A 26,547-nucleotide genomic window follows, 5' to 3' on the forward strand; every position below is an offset into this window, starting at 1 on the left:
AACTACGAAACACTGTAAGAAGGAATTTCATAACCATGAAAGGTCGTAACCACGAAACGTTGTAACATGAAACGTTGTAACATGAAATGTTGTAACCACAGAATGTCTTAACCACAAAACATCGTAACCATGAAACGTTGTAACCACGAAACTTCATAACCACAAAATGTTGTACCCACAAAACACTGTAACCATGAAATGTCATTAAGCACGATATATCGTAACACGAAACTTCAAAACCACAGATTGACGAGTAACTACGGAACATTGTAACTACCAAATGCTGCAACAAGGAATTTCAAAACCATGAAACGTCGCAAACATAAAATGTTTTAACCATATGAACAAAACGTTGTAACCACAGAATGTTGTAACCACAGAAAGTTATAACCACAAAACGTCATAAGCACGAAACATTGTAACCACAAAACATCGTTACTATGAATACTATGAGTCATGTCAAATACTACAAATACTACTACGAGTCGTAATACAAAACGTCATAACCACAAAGAATCAATGAAACATTATCCTGTAACCATGAAATGTAAGCACAGAATGTCGTAACCACAAAATGTCGTAACCACCAAACATCGTAACCACCAAACATCGTAACCACGAAAAGTATCAACAAAATGTAACCACGAAATGTCATAACCACAGAATGTCGTAACCACAAAATGTCGTAACCACAAAACATCGTAACCACCAAACATCGTAACCACCAAACATCGTAACCACGAAAAGTATCAACAAAACGTAACCACGAAATGTCATAACCACACAATGTCGTAACCACAAAATGTCGTAACCACCAAACATTGTAACCACCAAACGTCGTAACCACCAAACATCGTAACCACGAAAAGTATCAACAAAACGTAACCACAAAATGTCATAACCACAGAATGTCGTAACCACAACATATCGGAACCATGAAACATCGTAACAACAAAAAGTGTCAACGAAACATTGTAACCATGAAGCGTCGTAACCATAGAATATCGAAACGAAAGAATGTCGTAACCACAAAACGTAACAATTAAACATTGTTACAAATGTTGGAACCACCAAATGTTCTAACCACAGAATGTCATAACAACACAACGTTGTAATCGGAAACAACAAAATGTCGTAATACAAAACGTCATAACCACAAAGTATCAATGAAACGCGGAAACCACAAGCATGGTAACCACAAAATACCATAAACAATGAAACGTCATAACACGCAATGTTGTAACCACAAAATGTCGTAACCACAGAATGTCGTAACCATGAAACGCCGTAACACGAGGCCCGCCTGTATACACAGGTTAATTTTGCACTTTCTGCCATTTTCGTAGAAGAGATATACAGTAATTGCTGTGTCACTGTACGTCGCATGTGGTACGTCTAGATGAACAAAGATACATTATTTGTAGTCAAGGAACCATTTCCTGACCAATTAACTGAAATTGGATCATTTCCCACGGCCCACCTGATAATCTCTCACGAGCATACTCATGTTCTGCAGTACAGTGGTTGGGAATCACTGCTGACACCATGCATGACAGCGGTTCTGTCAGGCCATTTTCCCCCCCCCCAAATTGTGGTTGACCTCTGAGCTGTATGACTGTACGCCAGAGCACTGGGCTTTTGAGGTTTCAGTGTGACGACCTTTTTTGTGTTGACTGATACTCTTGCTTTGTCTTCCTGCTCAAGCTCATCTGAGAAGTCGTTTGCTTGGATGTCTGCGGGTATGAGTTCTCTCTACACTGCACATTTATGAAAGATCTAAGCTGTGTGAAAGTTGAAATCCCCTGGGGATGCACGGATACTGCTGCATGAACTTTTTTGTGCATGCATGCGGCTGGCCGGCTATTTAGTCTACGGTCAGAGAAATGCACCACAACTTGGAAATATCTGTGCAAAAGTTTGCCCTGCGACTCGTTTTGAATGTTTGCCCGATGCTTTTGCAGAAGGAGACGCCCAGGGCGGAGCCATATCTGGACGTCAAGGTCGTCGCGTCGGGGCAGAGGAGGGACAGTACCCGCCTGAAGTGGACCGTGCATCTCTGCATGACAGTGAGGGTCTGTCCCTTGGTCACACATGGCCATGCTAGCGGAGAATAACAAACCCATATATTCTGCTTGTCGTGATGTCGCCTCTCTCTAGTAGCAACTTTTGGACCAGTCTTTAAAGTGATTGAATAGATTTTTCAATACTTTCATCAGATTTCAGCATCATAGGACAAAGAGTTTCAATGATAAATAATCATGCAGCATCAGAGTAAGTCTTTGAAAGCTCTTATTTATATTCCTTGCTCTCGAAATAAAAGCATGCCCCACATGCAAGAAAGTAGGCCAGCGATGAAGCTGCACAGCGAGCACATTGTTGCCGTACAGCAGATAGCCGTGCTGCGTATTTCCACTGAAAGTGCTTTGTACTGCAAATTAAGTAAAACGCAGTGGCTGCTGACTGATGCTTCCTCCTCTTCCTCCAGGCTCGGGGGGCCACTCAGCTCACATGACCTCCTATTCGGACAGCGGCTATCAAGACAGCAGTGTCAGTTACTACAGCAACCAGAATGTTGTGCGTTCTGAGCCCCGTGCGTCCATTTCAAGAAGCCCGCGAGCAGAGGGTCAAGCATCTGGGCAGGTAGGATGGATCTGGTGTTAATGTTCCTGAAATATACTGGAGATTAGTGTGTTATCTCTTACCTTCTCAGCAATCTGGTCGGGTCCTACGTAGGATGACATCCCTCCCCTCCAGGAGCCAGTCTCCTGGTTGTGCCACAGCCGGCACGGTCTCTCCTTCTCGCATCTCCCTGCGAACGTCCCAGGGCAGCACCTATGACTCACCCATCCTCTCGGAGCCCAAACCGCTGGCCGCCGTCTTCCCTGGAACCACCATGCCACCCTCTTGCCCGTCACCCTCGTCCCCGGCTGACGGCACACAGGCCTTGGGTGGTGGGGGAGCGGGTGGCGGTGGCCGTCTGGGCTCCACCCTCTCCCTCATAGAGGGGAGGGGTTTGCCAGGGTCACCACTGCGCTCCGGGATGACTGCGGTGCCCCAGCATTATGGCTCCACACTGCCCAGACAGGGCCAGTCACTGGCCTACGGTGCAGACCCGTACGGCCTGTACCAGAGGAGTGCCCTGCCCCGCCCTGACAGCCTGATAGGTCAGTGACTTTCCAAACTCTCCATCATGCCCAACCACGTGCTAAATCTTTACTAATAGCTTCCACAGTGACAGGAAATATGAAAAGAAAGTTCTATACAGTGGTACCTCGGTTTTTGTCACTAATTTGTTCTAAAACAGGGGTGTCCAAACTTTTTCCAGCAAGGGCCGCGTACTGAAAAATCAAGTTCATAGTGGCATGGGCCACTATGAACTATGCTCTTTGCTGTTTTATTTATTATCATTTTTGCTGCTGTAGGGTTTGTTTTTTTTACATTTTACAAATATTTAATCTTTCTTTTGAAATAATTTTTTAAAATTTACTTCTTGTAATATTATGACTTGATTCTCAAAATATTTAGAATTTATTCCCATAATATTTGGTTTTGTTTGTTTCTCTAATATTACGACTTAAAAAAATACATATTTTTTATTTAATATTTCAACTCTACACTACTAAAATGACATTATTTTTCCTCATAATACTACGAGCTTATTCTCGTAAAATTGCGACTCTTTTCTCGTAATATTTTGACTTTATTCTCGTAAAATTACAGCTGTTTTTCTCATTTCTCTTAAATTTATTCTTATAACATTGTGACTTTTTTCTTGTTAGAATATGATTTTATTTTCTTAATATTTTGACTTTATTATCATAAAATTACAGCAGTTTTTTTAAAAAAATGCAATTTCAACTATTTCTACTTTGTTATGGTAAATTTTCTTCTTGTAATTATGAATTTATTCCCATAATATTATGACGCTATTGTCATAACACTAGAACATTTTCCCCAACCTAATTTTCCAAAAATTACAACTTTATTCCTTGCTTTGTTTGTCTTTCATAATGCACTGTGTTTCATAATGTACTATTTAAACTTTATGCTACTAAAATTAAGTTTTTTCTTCGTAATATTATGACTTTTTCTTGTTAAATTACAACTTTTTTCTTTTATTATTTTGACTTTATTGTTGTCAAATTGATGCAGATTTTTCCATATTTGCTGTTTTTTTTGTTTTTTTTTATTAGGTTTCTTGTTAAATTATATTTTTAGAATATGCCGTGGGCCAATAAAAAAACAGCAGCGGCCCTCAAATGGCCCCCAGCTGCAATTTGGACACTCGTGTGTTAAATGGTGGGACAAAAAGTCATACGTACTGAAACCGAAGCAACTTTACGCAGAAAACCAAGGTTTGACTGCATTTCTAAATCCCAACCGTCACATTTACCTTTAGCACTCATCACCCACAAACTCATCAACGGGTTTTTTGCAGAGCTACTAGCACCTTAGCAGCACCTTCAGGAGTAAACTACTTCTATCGCACTGCTTCAGGAGGTTTTTTTATTGTTTCACTGTCAAGGGCAAATTTGCCACTAGCTCCAAAACAGACAAGAGATGAGGCAATTTCTTTGAGAATAACGAGAAGTACAATTTTATAAAACTTCCATGCAAGGAGACAAGTCAACAACCTGAACAGACGGCTTCTAGACAGCTGACCATTCATGCAAATAAATGTTTGTTAATATAGAAAAGGATGAAGGGTAGACTTACATGCCAAAACACCCAAGGCTATTTGAATCAGGTGATAAGCATGTGGAGGACTTGTTTTGGAGACATGAGGCCTCTAGCCAGTCACAGCGTGACATTAATGCAGGGGTGTCCAAAGTGCGGCCCGTGGGCCATATTCGGCTCGCGGTACATTCTAAATATATAATTTAAAAAGAAAAAAAAACAGCAAAAATGGAAAAATCAGCAGTCATTTTACAAGAATAAAGTCAAAATATTAAGAGAAAAATGCTGTAATTTAACAAAAGAAGTCGTAATTTACGACGTTGTTAAATAAATGACGTTTACAACGTCGTTTATCTGGCATAAAGTTGACATACGAAAGAAAAAAACGAAAAACTAATTGTATGTTGTACGAATAAAGGCAAAATATTATAGGAATAAAGTCATAATTACGAAGAACATTTTAAATTTTCAAATTTGAAGAAGAAAGTTGAAATAGTTGAACATTTTTTTTACAAAAACAGTAGAAATGGAAAGAACGGCTGTAATTTTACAATAATAAAATCACAATACTAAAAGAAAAATGTTGTATACTAATGAGAAAAAAAGTTGTGATTTTATGAGAATGAACTTGTATTATTATTATTATTATATTATGAGGAAAAATAACATCATTGTAGCTGCATTGACTTGAAATATTAAAGAAAAATATGTTAGGTTATGGGGGCCGCACGGTGGCTGCACATGTTGGCCACACAGTCACAGTCAGGAGATCAAATCTCCGTTGCATGTTCTCCCCGTGCGTGCGTGAGTTTTCTCCGGGTACTCTGGTTTCCTCCCACATTCCAAAAACATGCATGTTAGGTTAATTGGAGACTCTAAATTGTCCATAGGTATGAATGTGAGTGTGAATGGTTGTTTGTCTATATGTGCCCTGCCATTGGCTGGCGACCAGTCCAGGGTGTACCTGGCATGTTGCCCGAAGTCAGCTGGGATAGGCTTCAGCATACCCCCGTGACGCTAATGAAGATAAGCGGCATAGAAAATGGATGGATGTTACAGTATGTTATGAAGTCGTAATATTAGCTGTAATATTATGACAATAAAGTCCAAATATTCTGGAAATAAAGTCCTAATATTATGAGAAGAAAATTTACAAAGACTATTTAAGAAGAAAGTTGAAATATTTGGAAAATTTGAAAAAAAAAACCCAGCAAAAATGGGGGAAAAAAAGACCAATAATATAATATATAACAGTATAATATAATATAATATAACCTATTTCACAAAGCTGAGACGTCAAACCATATTTTCCTGACAGTCACCCACCAACCCATCATGGGTCATGGGGTCACAATGATACCAAAAGTGTGACATCTCTACTGTCCTTCACTCGTGTTCAACCTGCAGTAGTTGCAGCACTGCTGATGCTGCAACAACAGATTTACTTTTCAGCTTTTCAGCCACGTCACTAAGCCTCTCCCACTGACCCACATTGCAAGGTTTCTATCACAAAGCCATCAGCTGATTATCATCTGCACTCAGCATCTGCTTTATTCTTGATGCATGCTTCTTTTGGTACTTGCGTGGCAAGTACACACATGCACTTGCACCCTTTGTGTGCATTTGAGGAGAGCAGAGTGACGGAAGCATGTTTTCAAAGGCAGTGAACTACGCCAAATTCTTCCTGTTTTCCAGATAAGTGATTTTCTGCTACGTTGCCCAAGTCCCCATTCCAAGTCATCCATTCAAACCGGCATAATCCCAGATTATAGATAGAAAATGAGCAATAGACGGGTGCACATAATTAGGATGTTACAGGTTAACAAGCTTGTAAGTGGCCGACACAGATCGTATTGACAGATCCTTCTCTGGGGTAGCATTTCAAGCTGAAAGCATTTCATTGAACAATAACAGGCAACAGTTAACTCATCGAAAGGATGAAAGTCAAAACGGTACAAGGAGTTTTCCTGGTGTGTTGATCATTTTGCACAAGGGAGGCGTATTCTTGGCAAATGCGAAAAGGATCGCTGCCGTGATGCACATGCAAATTTGCTGAATTCGCTTGCTTTCCTGTCAGTTCCTGTTGGTATACAGTCGTCTCTCGTTTAGCGTGGCTCATCGGTTCCAGACTCAACCGTGATAAGCAAATTTTCGCCAAGTAGGGTTCCTTATTTAGAAATGGAATATTTTCGTAATTGGATCATAGAAAACCTGTTTACGACCTTCTAAATATGTTTTTTAACATAATTAGAGCCCTCTAGAAATGAAATAAAATCCCTATAGTCACCTTTACACTTGTATTACCCAATATAGTAAGTCATAATCAGAGAAAATAAGACATAACTAATAACATAAAAAATAGCAAATGCTTTTATTTCAAGTCTGGAACCGATGAACCGTGTAAATGAGGGATGACTGTGCACCAACAACAGAAACTGACCAGAAAGCAGGTGACTTGATGCTCCATGCGTGCGTCACAGCCGCGATCTTTTGCGCATTTGCCAAGAATGCACCCCCTCTTGTGGAAAATGATTTAATCAGTTCTTCCATATCCCATTTCTGACAATTCCTGAAAATTTCACCCAATTCCATTGGGAACTTTTCAAGTCATTTTGAACATAAACAAACAAACAGAGAAACCCCGGCAAGAACATAACCTCTGCACTGCGCTTGGCAGAGGTAATAATCACAAATATGCTGTTTGTATGTTTGCATGTTGTCCTGCTTCCATCCATCCAGTAAACAACTTTGTCCTCGCGTGTGCACCTGCAGGCCTTCACAGCTCCTACGCCACTCAGTCAGGACAGATTGACCCCGAGCTGAGAGCTGTGCTGTCTCCAGATTGTCACATGACGCCAGTTTTTGATGACCACACCTTCCACAGCCCCCTGTACCACAGCCCCTCTCACGACCTGCAGGGGTCCCTCTACGGAACAGGCACAGGTACATGCATGTTAGGTTGACTGGTGACTCTGTATTGTCCATATGTTTGAATGTGAGTGTGTGTTCTATTGTAAAAAACACTAAGCCAGTGGTTGCCGAGAGTGCTTCTGGCTTCCCAGCATGTTTTGCGGCACTTGTTTTGTAACACATTGCTAAAGGTATGTTTTCTCGTTAGAAAATATGGTCATCCGCCGACACTACGCTGCTTGGTTATTACTGTTGCTTTCATCGGAGCAAATCCTTTAACATGCTCAAGGACCTGGCAGTTGTGTGTAGTGTTAAAGACTCTTTTGTGATTTCCGACACTCTGTGAAGCCGTGAATGTGACACGTGTGTGTGGGGTGCAGAGAGTTCAGTTGAGTTTGCTGATGTTGTTTTGGCATGGGTCGGTTGACAGTAGCTTCTTTTGAGATTGTCCATCGACTACCACTTTGTCATCCTTGCAACGTCCGAGTTGACGTTACAATACCATCTTTATCCTTAATGATGGTCGCGGCAGTCGAGCGATTGAGTGCGGCCAATATCGAGCACATGGTGTACTCAGTTCAGTTTTTTTGGGGTGTTGAGCAGAGACAAGAGGGGTAACCACAGGTTGAGATGTTTAATTGCGTTTTTCTTGTAGCCTCTGAAATATGTCGTCATTGTGAGGAACAGATCTGCTGACTTAGAGCTGATTTATATTACCAAGCTGCATTTATCAGGATGTTGCTTTCTCACACTGCACAGAGATTAGCCGTGGTTTGCACATGCGAGATTTGTTGTCCCCAAAGTCAGAACTTAATTAAGCTTCCACTTAATCGCAGCAAGAAAGTTGTTTACATACAAATCTCCAATGAGTTGTTGCTGCCTACTTTCTAGTAATGCGTTTAAGAGGACTTTGTGTGTGGACATTTGAACAAAAGCTCACCTCTCTTTATCCCGGTTTGATTTCTTTCAGGTGTGGGGACCCTCCCTCGCACCACGAGCCACTGCAGCACGCTGCCGTGCCAAAGAAGCAGCTACGGGCTGAACAACGCCACCGTGTACGTCGACTCCTTCAGGGTCCCCGGCGATCCTGTTTACTCTCACCGGCACTCTGATCTGGTGGAGCGGATGGTCACGCGCACGCCATCAATGGAGAGCATCCACAAAGACCCCAGGTGTGCAAGAAGAAACGATCGTTTGACTTCAATAAAGGACCCTGACGAAAAGACGTCCTCTCCCAGGCGAGGAAGCAAGATACAGTGCAAACTCAACGAGTCTTCTCGCTCTTTTTCACCCCCAGAGAGTTTGCGTGGCGAGACCCAGAGCTACCAGAGGTCATCCACATGCTGCAGCACCACTTCCCCTCCGTGCAGTGCAATGCCGCCGCTTATCTGCAGCACCTGTGCTTTGGAGACAACAGGATCAAAGTGGAGGTGAGGCGGCCGTCATCAACGACAAAAACATGTGATCAGTAGCGTACTATTAATGATGAATGAATGAATGAATGCGATGTGAGTCAAACGTGAGCAATCACACACACCGGCATCGATAGGCTTAGACTGTGACAAGCTGTCTTCAATTGACTACACATTTCACAGACTATTTTTCATTTTCACGGTAGTAAGGGCTGTCCTTTGTCAACTCAATAAGGGACACGTACTTTTATCTGGCTGCGCATGCACGAGTACATGAAAAATTGACTCACAATGTCTCATATCTTGGTCGTAAAATGCACCCATCTAGTCGCAGTGTGGAGCCCTGTAATATTTTGACTTTATTTCCAAAGTATTTGAACTTTTTCCCCAGCCTAATTTTCCAAAAATGACAGCTTTATTTTGTTTGTTTCTCATAATATTAATAATGTTATGACTTTAAAAAATAAAAGATTTTTTCTTCAATATTTCAACTTTATTCAAATAAAATGACATCATTATGTTTGATGGCGCTACCAGCTGATCAACTAAATTGATCTGAAATTTATTGCGATCACGGTCATATACAGTAATCACTCAGCCCTACTAGAAGCTAACGTTAGCCAAGTATTATATACCACTAAAACTCATAAAGCCAAGTTATGGTAATTATGGTTCGAACTACATTTTTTAATGTTAGTCCATTGTTTGGGGTCACACCTAAATGATTTGTACCAGAAACAATGACTTCTTGCGACTTCATCTGAGTGGATTTCTGATAAACCTCGTGGCCAATTTCAAATCTGGGGGCGGAATCTCGTTTCTTGTGAATTTACACCAATGAATTTGTCATGTTCCGCAGGACAGGAGCGAGTACTTCCTGTCCTGCGCTGTTACTTTGGCGGGCTGCACTTCCTGCTGGGAAGAAACTGCAGCCGCTTCACCCCAGGTGGCAGCGATTGACATTTGTGGGGTTTAAAAGCCCAGCGCTGCCTTGAGTACAGCGCTGGTTCATTGCTTGTATTCATCTCGCCTGTGCTGTAACCCGAGAAATGACTAACCTGCTGCTACTATGACTACCACCACTGGTGTTGTTTCGCAGAGCCTTTTCCTCTGTCGCCCTTCGTTGAGTTCCTGTGCAATCGTGAGTTTCTGCACCTGCTCGTGCACCATTAGAGATTTTTTTTTGCACGCCGGATCAAGCTTCCGACAGCAGCCAAGATCGTGACAGAATTCTGTTTCTTTTTTTTGTCACTCGCATGTACAACTATGTATTAAAAGCTTTATAATGATGCTCCGGTTCATTTTTATTATAATCAGATGACGTTTTTAACAATTTTTTGACTTTTTGAGACTGCCACAGCACATTTATAAAGGAGATTTGAAGTCTCAATTTCTGTTTGTTTGAGTGTGAGCGTTTTTGATGATGAATCTTGTTTTTTGAATCCTAACCTTTTTATGTTAAGTCCATTAACAGCGTTGTGACATTTGAAATCGTAATGAATTAGATTACCCATTACTGGTTATGTATAACAGCGTTATTCCCACCCCCTGTAACTCCATGCAGTCTCACAGAGAGTCTAGAAGTACATTCTCTGCTTTCACTTTTGTGAGAAGCTAGCAACCAAACTTTGAGCCAAAGCGCCATCTGTTCCGACTAAAGTTGATAAAACATTGGTGCCAAATGTGTCCTCTTCTTATTTCTCTCCTTCCTGTGCAATAAATAACTGCAGCACAGCGATGCCATTTGGTTGTTGAGGTGTGCTTTGTTGCTGTTTGGGCATACAACGCATCTCCCTGTCACATACAAGATCAGACATGATTGAATAGAGAACGTTACGATGTATGTATCGTTCTGCATGTTTAATCCAGGTTATGATTCTGTAGGATCCTGTTGTGAAGAGATTCTTTTATCTGATAACCCCCCGTTTTATGGGACATCTTCAGCTTTTAAACACTCTGATTGGTTTATACAGGTGTGCCACCTGGGAGGTATCCAGCACCTGGTGGATTTGCTGGACAACAAGGCGACCGAGGTGCAGAAGAGTGCCTGTGGGGCCTTGAGGAACCTCGTGTATGGAAAAGCCACAGACAACAACAAGGTGGCACTGAGGAATTGTGGCGGCGTCCCTGCGCTGTTGCGCCTCCTCAGGAAGACCACAGACAACGAAGTTCGTGAGCTGGTGACTGGTACGCCTTTCGCACTTACACTTGGGCTGTGTTCCAATTCGCACACTTGCGTACTCACATAAGTGCGTTCCAACCGCCCCCAATGTACGTATTGGAAGGGGCGGGACCAACTTAGATGGGTGCGATTCACAATTAAAAAGGAGAGAAAAAGCAAGTGGACCTATTTACGACCTTCTAAATACGTTTTTTAACATTATTACAGCCTTCTAGACATGAAATACTGTAACACCCCTATAGTCACATTTACACTCCTGTTACCCAATAAAGTAGCCGTAATAAGAGAAAATTAGACACATAAGACATAAATAAGACTCATGCTCGTTTTTTACATTTTTTAACATTATTAGAGCCTTCTAAACATGAAATACTGTAACACCCCTATAGTCACATTTACACTCCCGTTACCCAATAAAGTAGCTGTAATAAGAGAAAATTAGACACATAAGACATAAATAAGACTCATGCTCGTGTGTGTTGCTATAAATGTGTTCTGGTGCTAGAGGATGGATAAATAAATAAAATAATAAAAATAATAATTTATTATTAGAATTATATGAAATATAGAAATAATGTATACATATTTGTTTTATGTATATGCAGTAAATTAATAATTTATATTAATATTATATAAACAAAATGTGGCATTAATAATTAATTAGAATGAATATAAATTACAATATAAAATGTAATTAATTCCAACTATTCATATAAATTAATAGCTTGCATCACATAAATTAATAACTTCCATCACTTCCATGATGATGGCGCTCCTTTTCTTTGGCGCGCTGCCACTTGAGATACATAATGAAGTTTTAAAAGTGAACTAATAAGCAGTGTTATTCTTCCTCAGCGTGGCTGCACAGGCACACACTGCATTCTTTCTTATTCTTTTGCCAGAATGCGCTGAACTTCTTGAAGAAGTCTTATATTCTTATATGGCAAAATTCCATTTTTAATGAATCCACAACCAAGAAACGTCATAACACGGAACATCGTAAATCGGGGACCACCTGATATGGAGGTGGAACAGCGCTACATTGTCAAAATGTGCGCACCTCAGCCCTCTGTTACACAGTGTAAGTGCATATGTAAGCATGTATCTAAGCATGTAAGTACGGAAGTATGCTAATCCCTCGCCACGCACTTTGAATTTCACAGCTTCACTCTATTATGGTTTTTCAAAAATATATTAAATAAATCATGCTGTTTTGTACGGCCTATTGTTAGTCAAATAATATGCATATTTAAGCAAATTGTACGTATTTTTTGCCTAAATGAAGAACTTTCAATGAAATGAAGTAAAATACAAATACAAAAAGCATTCAGAAGACGCATTCAAAGACGTTGTGATGATACTGTATGTAGTATTCTACACAGGTCACTAGGTGTTCCGTCGGAACAACAGGCTTTCATTGCAGGTTTGAATAATCTCACAACAGGCACAATAATCCCTAATACGGGCTACTGTTGCGGCCGTAACCCAGGCTAAGATAAAACTCAACTCTGAACCCTTGACGTCACTTCCTGCCCGCCTCCCACTCACATTTACAGCAACACACACGAGCACAAGTCTTATATACTGTATGTCTTATTTTCTCTTATTATGCCAACTATATTTGGTAATAGGAGTGCAAAGGTGACTATAGGGGTGTTATTTGATATCTAGAGGGCTCTAATAATGTCAAAAAGTGTATTTAGAAGGTTGAAAACAGTTTTTTTTTATGCTCTAACTATGATCATGTTTGATTTATAAATAAGGAATCCTACTTTGCAGAAATTCACTTGTCATGATCGGGTCTGGAACCATTTAACCGTGATAAACGAGGGATTACTGTAATGGATTTGGGACAGCACTACACTGACAAAAGTTCAATCACTCAGGGACTAAGTACAGTGTACATATAGAAGTGTACTGGCAGAAGTATTCAATTTGAGACACAGCCAGTGTCTTTTAAAGGATGCTGGATGACACTAGCGTTGACATCCGTCTGGAGATGCAGGGTGGGTATCCAGTGGTAAAATGTCCAAAGTAGCAGCATGTGAATGTTTGTCAGCTGTTCCGTGGGAAGTGAGAGTGGCAGTGGCTCAAACGCTCAGCGCGCTGTGTTGACAGAGCACGCTGGCACCGTGGTCGGGACAGATGCTCCAATAACGTGCTGGACAAACAGGATGCCACGATGGCTCTGCAGCCACACTGCACATACTGTTTCATACCAGATGGCTGCAGACTCCTCCACGCCACATTATTACATGAAGTAGCAACTCACCTGGGAGATCCAAGACAAGAGTTATGGCGACTGAAGTGATTGTTGATATCAACCAGGGTGTACCGCCTCTCACCCTGACTCAGCTGAATGGATCTTCCCTTTCTGTACCCACCCAGGCGTCCTGTGGAACCTCTCCTCCTGCGATGCGGTGAAGATGACCATCATTCGCGACGCCATGACCACACTGACCAACACGGTGGTCATCCCCCACTCAGGCTGGAGCAGCCTGTCACACCGTGACGAGCACAAGGTCAAGTTTCAGTCCTCCCTGCTGCTGCGAAACACCACCGGTTGTCTAAGGTGAGACACGCGCCACTTGTGTCAGGAGCTTAGAGGCGCTGTCATCACCTGTGCTGACCTCAAGTATAATCCAAACCAGCAACAACCTCTCACCATCTTCCATCGTTCGTTCGTTAACACCTTCGCCACTTTCGCAACATTAGCTTCCTTACTTGCGTAAGTAAACATGATATTGTAACATTTACCAAGTTGTGGTTCCATGGTTGTCATAACTCAGGGGTGTCCAAACTTTTTCTGTCGAACTCCACCTACATTACTGAAAAATAAAACGATGCAAGGGTAACTTTGATATTTTGTAAGAGATGCTAAGAAGTTATATATATTTCAAGAACTGCTTCTCAGTTTTGTAATATCCTGTAGGTGAAAAAGCCTACCAACTTTGGTCTTTGCTTTTTTTCCCCATTTTTGATGGGTTTTTTTCTCCAGATATTTCAGCTTTTTTCTTTTCATAATATTATGAATTTAGTCCCATAATATTTTGGCTTTATTCCCATAATATTATCACTTTTTCCCCAACTTTATTTTATTTTCTTCCTCATAATATTCCATCTTAAAAAAAACACACATTTTTTTCTTTTAATATTTCAACTTTATGCTACTGAAACATTATTAATTTTTTTTCTTCATAATATCATATATAAAATTGCGACTTTTTTCTCATTAGAATAACATTTTTTATCTTAATATTTAGACTTTATTCTCGTAAAATGAATGCTGTTTTTTTTTTTTTTTTTTTTAATTTTCCAACCTGTCTTAGCGGCCACCTGTATAGAACGGCCACCTGCCTATAGCGGCCACTGAAAAAATCCCCCGCAGAAAATTTACGTGTTATGGACCCTGTGTATAGCAGTCACCTGTCTAACGCGGCCAGCGGCCACCCATTTTGTCTCCCTTGGTCAATATCTGACCGCATATAGCGGCCAAAATACCGACTCAAGCAGAAGCTTCATGCACGAAAAAGTTTTCTTTTTTAAGCAATGAAGCTGTCGTGTGTAGACTTTAATTACTGAGTCCTAGTTCGACATAAAAAAGCCGTCTTCTTACTTTGCAATGCCACCCTGAAAAGATTCAATGATGGCCAAAACGGTAATCTTCCCACTTTGCAATGCCATGAATAGATTCTAAAATAGCCAAAACACCTGAATAAAACATCTAAAATATCACTTAATTGCCGACTAATTAGAGATTAGAAGTCCATTCAATAAGAAAGGAGCGATGGTATTGTTAGTTTACGACGATCTTCGCACCTCCTCCGCACTCAATTGTTCACGCACACACCCATTCATGACTGCTTCACGCGTATCCTGTACATATATCCTCGGGCTCGTTCACTAAAATTTGTATTTCTTGCTTTTAAAATCGTGTTTTAAAAAAAATCAAAGATGGAAATTTGTGACGTTCTGCCGGACAGGAGCGAGGGCCCCCTGTCCTGCGCTCTTATTTGGCGGGCTGTGCCTTCTCCGAGGAGGACGAGGCAGCCGCTTCATGCCTGGTGGCCGCGCAGCTGCGGTCAATTAACATTTGTGGCGGATAAAAGGCCAGCGCCGTCGAATGTGCGGCGCTGGTTCATTGTTGTTATTGATATTACTAGTTTCCTCACTGGAGCTGTTACCTAGATTTACCTACCTGTTTATGTCAACAGAGCGTTTTCTCCTATGTCTCTTGGTTTTGCTCCAGTCTTTTTGTGAATACATGTTAATATGTGTGTGCACAAATTCAAAATGGCCGCCAACCTGTCTATAGCGGCCACGTTTCCCTTCAGTGGCCGTTATAGACAGGTTTGACTGTATTTTATCTTTCTTCTTCTAAAATTGTCTTCTCATAATTACAACTTTATTCCCATACGTTGATTTAATCTTGTAATATTATAACTTTTTCCGCAACCTCATTTTCCAAAAATTAGAACTTTATTTGTTGTTTTGTTTCTTTCTCTTAATATTACAACTTTTTTTTTTTTAAAGGGTTTTATTTCATATTTCAACTTTATAATACTGAAATTACGTTATTTTTCCACACAATATCATGACTTTATTCTCATGAAATAAAAAAAATACATAATTTTTCTCGTTAGATTACAACTTTTTTCTTGTAATATTTAGACTTTATTCTTGTAAAACCACTGGTGATTTTTCAATTTCTGCTGTTGTTGTTTTGATTTAGCTTTCTTGTAAAAATATTTTTTTGCGGACTGCAAATGGCCCCCGGGCCGCACTTTGGACACCCCTACCATAACTGAAAGTTAGGACACGCTTCCTCCTGTAGTGGATCCAGGGAGGCGTGAAGCCCCCATGTGGGGTCAGTCGCTCATTGCACTTCATTGCCAGTTAAACCGTGTGTGTGTGTGTGTGTGTGTGTGCGTGTGTGTGTATCAGGAACCTGAGCTCTGCCGGGGAGGAGGCGAGGAGTCAGCTGCGCTGCTGTGAGGGTCTGGTAGACTCCCTTCTTCACATCCTTAAAGCCTGCGTGAACACCTCCGACTACGACAGCAAGGTGCTGCAAAAGCATACACACGCCCACGTGCATGCGCTCATTGTCAACTTTTATCAAAAGCTCTGGATAGTGCAAGGGTGTCCAAAGTCTGGCCCTCGGGCCATTTGTGGCCTGCAGCTTGGCTTTCTTATTGACATCTGACACAGTATACCGATATTGTCCAGCACTTCATTACCGATACCGATATACGCCGCACCTCTTCCCTCAAGCTAATGTCGTCTAATGAACACATTATGCTTCTTTTGCCATGATGCCACGGGATGCATTTCACAAATAAACACTGCAAAATAGACAAACGCCGCAACATGCAAGGAAGTTATAGAAAAAATCTCAACAAAAGTCAACCAAAATATCATGTTCTTCTATCATCAAGACACGTTAGTCTTAATTAAGGTTGTCAAAAGTGTAACCGCCTGTGAATAATCTGAAAATCTTAACACGTTATAAAAATAATGCAATTTAAGTATATCACAACGGCATCCCGTAGTCCTCCGTGCTCCTGTGGGGCTATGCAGCCAGCAGCGATGAGTGACAAAGTGTCTACTTCACAGGATATTTCGGTTTAACAAGCTACCTAATCAAAGTCTGGCTAAAACCAAAGTTGTGTGTACATATTGCGGTGAAAAAATGGGCATGCAAAATACTTTTATGGTACTACTAATCATTTTTACATGATTGTGATTTAGAATATATGACTTTTTTTTTGTAACAAACTCTTTTAGGGTCCTATGAAATCAGTTTTATTTTTTCCCAAATTCCGTTAAAAATTTTTAGAATTCCGTTTTTTACCTTTTCCACTTATTTTACCAGCATAGAGTGTGTGCTATTTGGGTTAGTGAATACAATGTCCATTAATTTAATGCAAAAATCCTTACATTTATTGATGCAATACATAATTTGCCCATTTTGTCCAGTAACTGAGAAATGGATGTAGCTTAGCTAACTTTTCTAATGGGATGTAAGCCTCAGCACATATTGCGACAAAATCTTCAACAAACTGTAATGCTCGTGATTCACCGATGTATGTCAATGTCGTGAGTCACCCATGTAATTCCAATCGTGTTATTATTGTAAGATATTTTAATGACACCCTTATTTTGTTTACACAATTAGACAAATGTGACAAAGAGCGCTCTTATTTTGAAGGCCGGAAGTGTGTTGTGTGTGTTGAGAATGGCAACTGACGGTTGATACGAGCTGGGTGTAACAATAAACCTGCCTTGTGTTTTTTCACTTCACGTCATCAGTGGGCTTTGTAAAATGGTCCTTAGGAGTTTCCAAGGTTTTTCACCGCCTTTCGGACATGTTTAGTAGTGTTTGCGACAAGATTCCGCCATGATTTCCCACACAAACTTTCCCTTTTGTCCCACGAAGCCCTCATTTCATTCACATGACACTTTTCGCGAGATTCCACGTTTAACAGTAGATTCCGTTTTTGTTGGCCAATTCTGCGATTCCGTCCACGATTCCATTAACGCGGAAATAATGAATAACCGGCGGTTACAGCGGCACTTCCACGCACAGTGAACACACAATCTATGGTGATTAAAATAAGTGTTAAAAAGAAAAAAACTGAATTTTAAGGGCCCTAAGTAAGCAACCATACTTTTATCTCAAAACAAAATTCAAGCCAATTGTGCTACTTCAATTAAATTAAAGTCTACTTAATTAAGCCCAAGGTAAATGTGATTAGATAGATGGCTGCTTGAAAGGCTGCCACTCATGGCGGTGCTGGTAATAAAGAAAAAAAAACCACATTTTTAATTGATTGACCGCGGTAGTCTTAATACCTTTACAAATAAGAATTAAATAATGCTGGTAAAGATACAATTGGGAACGCTGCACATTTCTATGTTGCACAAACATCCGTCTAAGTACAAAATAGTGTAAAGTATGAAACTGGATGAACACAATCAGTGAAATTATAAACTGGGCTCATTCAGCATGAACACAGCATGAAGGAAAAGATTAGAAGTATTAAAGGAAGATGCCTTATATGTGTTTGGACACCTGTGACCTACATGGTGAATGAATTTACTGCATCCTCCTCAGATTGTGGAGAACAGCGTGTGCGCACTGAGGAACCTCTCCTACCGGCTGGAGGTAGAGATGCCTTCCTCTCGTCTCCTCGGCAACCAGGAGCTGGACACCCTCCTGGGATTCTCCTCCCCGGCCAAGGAGCTGGACTACATCTGCTGGGGCAAGAGGAGACGCGGGAGGAAGAGGAGCAGCTGGCCAGACGAGAAAGTAAACAAAGCAAACGTGGGAAAATGTTGCATTTTCATAGCTTGAATGACTTTTAGCAAGCAGTGTCTGGTTGTGTGTGCTGTTGCAGTGGGACGGCATGGGGCCCATTCCGGGCTTCTCCCAGCCTCTGAGGGGTGCGGAGCTGCTGTGGCACCCAATGGTGGTGAAGCCATACCTAAACCTGCTAGCTGAGAGCTCCAACTCCGCCACGCTGGAGGGGGCTGCTGGATCACTGCAAAACTTGTCTGCCGGAAACTGGAAGGTGCCCTGACACGAGAACATAATCTTTGTAAATTTTCTTCTCATAATATTTTGACTTTATTCCCATAATATATTACATTTTTCTCCAACCTAATTTTTCCAAAAATACAACTTACAAACTTTGTTTCTCATGAAAAATAACATTTTCTTTAATATTTCAAGTCTTTGTTACTACAATGGCATTATTTTTTCTCGTAATATTACAAGCATATTATTGTAAAATTGCAAATTCTTTTCTTGTTATAATACAACTTTTTTCTATTAATATTTTCACTTTATTGTATTAAAATTAAAACACTTTTTTTCATTTTTGCATTCACCATATTTGGATTATATTCATCACATTTTCCGCAACAACTTTATTTGTAAAATTACAACTTTATTTGTTGTTTTGCTTGTTTCTCACAATATTACAAAATACAACAAATGTCTTTTTTTAATAGTTCAACTTTATGCTGCTAAAATGAGGTTATTTTTCCTCATAACATTACATTATTTTCGTAAAATTACAGTTTTTCTTGTGACATTACAAATTTTTCTTTTAATATTTTGACTTTATTTTTGTAGAATGACCAGGGGTGTAAAGATTCGTTTTAATAGCGATTCGATTCATGTAACGATTTGCGGTTGCCGATACGATTGAAGGACGACATTGGTCCATTTAGAACGATACGATCCGAAACAATTCAGTAACTTTAAATCGATTCAGTACCTTTTTAGCCAAAAATTCAACCAGTGTCAAATAAATACCTGGATACTGGACAGTGCAGGTGAAGTTTCCTAGATTCCCATTGTTTTTTTGGAAGGGAATTTGGTATAAATTAGTCATAATGCTCACATACTTAAGGAGAAATGATCAGTGAGTACAAAAAATGAGTTAAAAATGCAATACAAAATCATGATGCACAGAGGGTGGTATAGCTTGCCAGCCTCACTTAGTTACTTACTTTAAAGAGTGCAATCCCAACCTGCACTTTGCACCCAAAGCTGAAGGACATTATGCAAATTACTCAGCAAATTAATGTGGTATGCTATCTCCAATTAGGTGACAAACTTTTTCACCTGTACGGGCCGAATGAACATATTATAATTCATGCTTATATTACACTTAGACAACCGCCCAGTCCTAGTCAGTCACATCTTTGCTAGTACAAAGTGATGTCAACTACCTCACATTCTTAATCGCATCACTCCACATTTGTTCTGCCAGCACTGTGTGTGCCTGTGTATGCGTGTGTGTCATGGATGCACATTCATGACTGACATGTTTCATGTATGTGCATATGTGTATGCGAGTATGTCTGAAAATAGTGACAATGAATGAATTGTGCGCGGGAATACAGTGTTTTCCACAACGTCTGCAAATTATGCTCTCAAAACGATGTTATAATGGCCAAATCAAATCAATCAAATCTACGGGCCCAAGGTAATTGTTAAGTCTTACCTATGAAAGGTCCGTAGGATTTGGCCTGGGCAGTAAAACGAGTCGTACACTCCCATGCAACACATGAATGAGGCATCTTCTCCTCTCTCGCTCGACTCTTGCCACATCCAATATGGCGGCGACATTGACATACAGCTCAGCGTAAGAAGACGAAGCGAATCAACTGTGTTTCAAGGGTCCACTCCAAATCCCATGACCACCACATACCCGGAAGACGATGATGTCACAGACAGGCAGACTGAATCAAGTAACGTTTAACGTCTTTATCATTAAAAGTGGTAAAAAACCACACACATCCATATAAAGCCTGGTGTGCTTAAATCCAGTGCTTTTTTTCTTAGTATCGATTCAGTTGATTGATTACCTTTTAAACAATGTTAGATCGATATATATGTCATCCTGAACGGAAACTTGAGAACACAAATTGATGCTTCAGTGTAGCGGATTAATCGTTACACCCCTAATAATTACTGCAGATATTTCCATTTTTGATGTTTTTATTGGAGTAAATTTTCATGTTAAATTATATTTTAAGAACCTGCCGTGGGCCGATAAAAAAACAGCCACGGGCCACATATGGCCTCCTGGCCGCACTTTGGACCCTCCTGCTGTAGTGTTTTGTGTTTTCCGACTGTCTGTGAGGCCGTGAACGTCACAAGCTGAGTCCTGACTGTGTGTGCGTGTGTGTGTGTGTGAGAGAGGTAGGGCCGGGCGATATGACCTCACATCAATATCACGATAAATTGGGCAATTTTACCTTGATAACGATAAATGCACGATAAATCCCTGACCGCTATATATCTGTGCTCGCTGAAAATAATTGCAGGAATGCAAATGAACTGCTTTTCATTGATTTATTGACCAACTGGCACACATTACTTTCAATGAAATATAATGCACGTAATGGGACGCACCTATTCCTCAGTATAAAGCCTTCTGAAAAAAACCTCCAAAAAGCGCCGACAACGCCCCATTTACATAATGTGTTCTGGAGGGTACGACAGTTTTCATACTCACTTTGCATTTCGTGTTCTTTTGCTCAACATCATCTTTGTGGAACCCCAAATAAATCTCCCTGGCACTGCGGTCCACAAATATGAATGTATGGTACATACCCTGGCATACTAGATCCTGTACGCACATGTACTAAGCTACACATGCAGCCACATAACACCACCGACATCACGTCTCATGCAATGACTAATGGCCACATGGCGTTGATACCAACCACAACCATGTCAGGTAATATTTTCTAATAATAATAATAGCATTTATAAATATGGTGACTTTCTATTTTTCTAACAATTCTATTCCATTCCAGACGTTCCATTGTCATGTTATTAGCTTATATGTGTGTGCCATGTTGGCTTTAGAAACTGGATAGATTACCATCATCACAATGAAAAGAGAATTTCACATGTTCGTGTAGCCATGTGACCATCTATTCGTGACATCAAATAAAGCATGGAATCCTTAAAAACCACTACCAACAGCAACCTGATCATGGTTTCCTACAGAGATACTTTTATAAGGTTTTTATTTTCTTATTCTTTATTTGTGAATTGTCAATTTTGCATAATTGGCCATGATGTACTTGTTTCTTGATTTTTTTAAAGGCTTTAAAAATTCATATAGTTAAAGTCAAGTATTTGTGTTACTAGTTTTTAGTATCATTGGGAGCGGCGTTACGATGCATACAAACGAGGGAAAAAAGTATTTTTAGCGCATGAGCGTCACAGAGAGCAGTCATCTTTCCCGCAGCGCTCCAATCCAACTGATAGCACAGCTAGTTAGGTACGTCAAAGAAGTGCAGCTTGTACGGCTGAGAGGTCATGGCGCGGCAACGCGAGTTGCCGATGTGAGCCCAGAAAAGTTGTAGGAGACATCTTGTAGGAGACAAAATGTTACTCTACTCTGATTCACTTTGTAAGGACTTATTTCGGGAGCAAAATGCGAATGAAAGGGTTGAAAAACGTAGTTGCACACGTGCTCCCTTTTTATTTTTTCTACTCGCACAGTCTGTACGCAAGAATACTGGCACCGTACAGCCGCTTCTTCATTTGAAACATCAGCCTTTCCCTCATCGTTTCCCTTCTTGTTCAGGCTGGATGGGTGGAGTCACGTGACTACACACGCTGTACCTCGTCTTAAAGGGGAATGAACATAGCATACCAGCACACACAGTCAAAACAGGCAAAAAAGGCTTTTACGGAATTTACCGACATGGGCAAAATGACGTCGGTTATCGTGGTAAATTCGGTAACGGTACATTTTTGGTTTATCGCCCAAGCCAAGTGAGAGGACAATTGAGTTTGCTGATGTTGTTTTGGTTTCTTTACAAGTAAACAAGCCCTAGGTTGCCTATAATAAGCATACCTGGCAACAATGATGTGTGTGTGAGTCTATGTTATGTCTCATTTATATCTTAAATGTCTTATTTTCTATTGTTGTGTAATACACTGCTCAAAAAAATTAAGGGAACACTAAAATAACACATCCTCGATCTGAATTAATGAAATATTATTATTAAATACCTTTGTCTTTTACATAATTGAATGTGCTGGCAACAAAATCACACAAAAATTATCAAAGGAAATCAAATTTATTAACCCATGGAGGTCTGGGTTTGGAATCACGCTCAAAATTGAAGTGGAAAAACACACCACCTGTCGTCTATTCCATTTGCTCAACAGATTGTGAAAATGATTGTCAATCTGTGTTGCTTCCGAAGTGGACAGTTTGGAAAATGGTGGCAGTTTTGACTGTTAGTTGAGTGTTAATTGAGTGTTCCCCTTTTTTTTAGCAGTGTCTATCGGGTAATAGGAATGTAAAGGTGACTATAGGGGTGTTATTTCATGTCTAGAGGGCTCTAATCACGTTAAAACCCGTAATTAATAGGTCGTCAACAGGTTCTAACTGCTAAAATATTCAATTTATAAATAAAGAATCCTACTTCGTGGAAATTTACTTATCACAGTCAGGTCTGGAACCAGTTAACCGTGATAAATGAGGGACAGCTGTAAAGAGGTTGTTGACTGACCATCTTGTCATGTTTGGATTATCCGGGTGGACGTTACGCACAGTCAAGTGTTGAGACTAGGGCTGCAACTAACGATTATTTTCTTAGTTGATTAATCTGAAGCTTGTTGTTTCGATTAATCGAGTAGTTGGTTAGGCCCAAGACAGACCAAATCAATATGAAGCAAGTTAGTGCGTTGGTCCGCAACATATAAAAGAGACAAAAATGTCAGTTTTCCAAAGTCAAAGATTGTGTGTGAAGATCTTGTTTTGCCTAAACTAAGGAAATAAAAAAAATTCACAATTTAAAAAAAAATAAAATTCAAAATAACTGCTGATTAATTGAGTAATTGATTAATCATTGATTAATTGTCGCAGCTCTAGTTGAGGCCCAAAGTGCAGCCAATAATGGTCGACGTTTCTCCTCTCTGAGCTTTTTATGATGTTAATTTTCACTTACATAGTGATGGCTTTCCTTTTCTTTGATGCACTTCCACCAGAAGTATTCTTCCGCCACACGCACTGCAACTAGTTCTCCAGCGAACTCTCGTGTTTACTGACCAAAATTATGTTTTTAATTGATTTATGGGAGCATGTAACCTGGGGACCACCTGTATTTATGAGCTTTTTGGTAGTAGAGACTAAAAGCATTTCACTGAATCAGAATTGTGCGAGCATTCAAAACACCAAAAATGAGGGATTATTTACCTTTGTGTTGTTGCGTGTCCAGTTCTCTGCCTACATCCGAGCAGCGGTGCGCAAGGAGAAAGGTTTGCCCATCCTGGTGGAGCTGCTGAGGATGGACAACGACCGCGTCGTCTGCTCCGTCGCCACAGCCCTTCGTAACATGGCCCTCGATGGCCGCAACAAGGAGCTTATAGGTGCGCGCACACAAACACACACACACACAAAGAAATCTGTAGAAAACACAAATGCACATAATCATGTCACTTGGCAGGAAAGTACGCCATGCGGGATCTAATCAACCGGCTGCCTGGTGGGACTCCATCGGTGCTGTCCGATGACACTGTGGCGTCCATCTGCTGCACGCTGCACGAGGTCGCCAGTCGCAACATGGAGAATGCCAAAGCTCTGGCCGACAGCGGCGGCATCGACAAGCTGGTGGATATCAGCAAAGGACGGGGCAGAGGGTGCGAAACAGCCGGAGAGCACTACGATGCTCCACAAATATAGATGGCAGTGTGACGTGTGTGTGGTCCTGTCGCAGGTACTCCACGAAGGTTATGAAAGCAGCAGCTCAGGTGTTGAACACGCTGTGGCAGTACAGAGAGCTGAGGACGCTCTACAAGCAGGTCAGCACCTGCGACAGTGTCAAAGGGACACTTAAGAGTACGCAGTAAAACAGACAATGTTGTGTGCAGGACGGGTGGAACTACACCCACTTCATCACGCCTGTCTCCACCTTGGAGCGAGAACACTACCGTTCGCAGCCGACGCTCCCCACCAGCCCCATCCACATGCCCCCTGTCATCCAGTCCGGTAAGGGAAAGAAACCACGGTGTGGAAGAGGCGCCTTTCAGAAGATGACCAACTTACTGTATGTTCTTTCTCAGGTGGGAGCGCTACGTCCTCACCAGCCATGCTCGGGATCAGGAGGCACAGCTCAAACTACCCCAGAGCGCAGTCTATGCAACTGGACACCTACTACGGAGACGACAGTTTGCACAAACGTCAGTACACAGGTTTGTATGAACGTAGTTGTACACTGCATGGGTGCCCAAACTTTTTCCACTGAGGACCACATACAGAAAAACTGAAGGATACGGGGCCACTTTGACTTTGATTTGATAGGTCAAGATATCTAAAAAAAAAACATCCACATCTTAGCGTTTTGCTTTATGTGCTTTAAATTAGTGTAATATCTTATTAATAACGTGTTTTATTTTAACAATGTGCCGAGGGCTAGCAAAAAATGTCTCAGTTATCGTACAATATTGCGCGTAACAAACCCGTCCCTTTACCCTGTACCGTATCATTCCGTGGAATCAAGTGCCCAAACAAAGGCTGAAAAAAATTGTTACACAGTCATCCCTCACTACATCACGATCTGGGTAAAAAAAAAAATGCATATTTTAAATAAAAAAATATGGATTTTTTTGCCTAAATGTAGCATTTTCAAGCATAAAAATTACTAAATTAACCAAAATACAAATATAACGCATTCAGATGACGCTTTCAAGGAGGTTGTGATGATATGTAGCATTCTACTCTGGTCACTAGGTGTCATTAATGTTAGTGTAATGTTCAGTGAGGCAGCCACGCACCAGACTTGATCGCCGGAAAAACAGGCTTTTAGTGTAGATTATAATTATCTCACAACACGCACAATAATAATAGTAACACAGGCGACGGTTGTGGCTGTAATCCAGCTAAAACTCGACTATGAAGTTAGCTATAAAGTTAGGTGCACTCTCCGACATTACAACCTGTCCACATGTCCGGAACACATTTATTGCAACACACACACACACACACACACACACACACACACACACACACACAAGCACCGGTCTTATTTATGTCTAATATGACTTATTTTCTTTCATTATATCGACTATATTTGGTAACAGTAGTGTAAAGGTGACTATAGGGGTGTTATTTCATGTCTAGAGGGCTCTAATAATGTTAAAAACTTAATCTAAAAAACGTTTTTCTATGCGAAAACTACAAAAATATTCCATTATAAATAAGGAATGCCACTTTGCGCCAATTCACTTATGACGGTCGGGTCTGGAAGCAATTAACTGCCATAAACGAGGCCTTACTACATATATTTAAGGACAAATGTTTGTGTTGTTATTGGTATGAACATTTCAGCTTTTTATCATCACATTATGCCAGGTGCCCTGTAGAGGGGGGAAAGCTAGGACAATTGTGGAACTCAAAATCCTGTCGATTTTTGCCATTTTTGTGCAATCGAGGCTCCGACAGATGACCAAGTGTCGATGAAAAAATGAAAGTGAAAGTAAAAAAAAGTGCATGCAGCAGTGAACTCTGTTTGATGCAGTAACAGTATCGCTGGCATGAAGACAAGTCCCGGTAAACTGCCCTTGCGGCGCATTTTCTTGTGCACAACAGCCAGTTAACAGCTAAATGTCTTTGTTCTTGTATTATGTATAGATTAGTTGAAGCACAGCAGCTACAGTACAATCTCCAAGCTGGACACAACTAGCATCCTTAACTGAACAACACTGCTGTCTAAAACATGACATTTCTTAATCTACACACGTATCGTACACAATAATCCCTCGTTTATTGCAATTAATTGTTCCAGACCCGACAGTGACAATTGATTTTCCGCAAAATGGGATTC

The 26,547-nt window shown here is 40.7% G+C and overlaps 1 protein-coding gene across 5 annotated transcripts in view; it reads left to right on the plus strand.

The window, feature by feature from the left end:
- LOC129183344 (plakophilin-4-like) overlaps positions 1–26,547 on the plus strand; it is a 47,260-nt gene that overhangs the window by 15,146 nt on the left and 5,567 nt on the right. For 2 of the 5 annotated variants that reach the window (XM_054780492.1, XM_054780499.1), the window contains exons 4-20: positions 1,705–1,739; positions 1,962–2,072; positions 2,486–2,640; positions 2,711–3,164; positions 7,450–7,620; positions 8,558–8,759; positions 8,885–9,017; positions 10,973–11,186; positions 13,570–13,753; positions 16,126–16,243; positions 18,296–18,490; positions 18,579–18,752; positions 23,944–24,094; positions 24,172–24,364; positions 24,442–24,526; positions 24,596–24,713; positions 24,788–24,904. In XM_054780492.1, the coding sequence (XP_054636467.1) occupies positions 1,705–1,739; positions 1,962–2,072; positions 2,486–2,640; positions 2,711–3,164; positions 7,450–7,620; positions 8,558–8,759; positions 8,885–9,017; positions 10,973–11,186; positions 13,570–13,753; positions 16,126–16,243; positions 18,296–18,490; positions 18,579–18,752; positions 23,944–24,094; positions 24,172–24,364; positions 24,442–24,526; positions 24,596–24,713; positions 24,788–24,904 (2,810 nt within the window). Of the gene's footprint in view, positions 1–1,704; positions 1,740–1,961; positions 2,073–2,485; positions 2,641–2,710; positions 3,165–7,449; positions 7,621–8,557; positions 8,760–8,884; positions 9,018–10,972; positions 11,187–13,569; positions 13,754–16,125; positions 16,244–18,295; positions 18,491–18,578; positions 18,753–23,943; positions 24,095–24,171; positions 24,365–24,441; positions 24,527–24,595; positions 24,714–24,787; positions 24,917–26,547 lie in introns of all 5 variants that reach the window. The other 3 variants (XM_054780466.1, XM_054780474.1, XM_054780484.1) reach the window with 2 other exon arrangements.

Source organism: Dunckerocampus dactyliophorus, chromosome 1 (assembly GCF_027744805.1).
Source record: "Dunckerocampus dactyliophorus isolate RoL2022-P2 chromosome 1, RoL_Ddac_1.1, whole genome shotgun sequence".
In the NCBI taxonomy this organism is placed as follows: Eukaryota; Metazoa; Chordata; class Actinopteri; order Syngnathiformes; family Syngnathidae; genus Dunckerocampus; species Dunckerocampus dactyliophorus.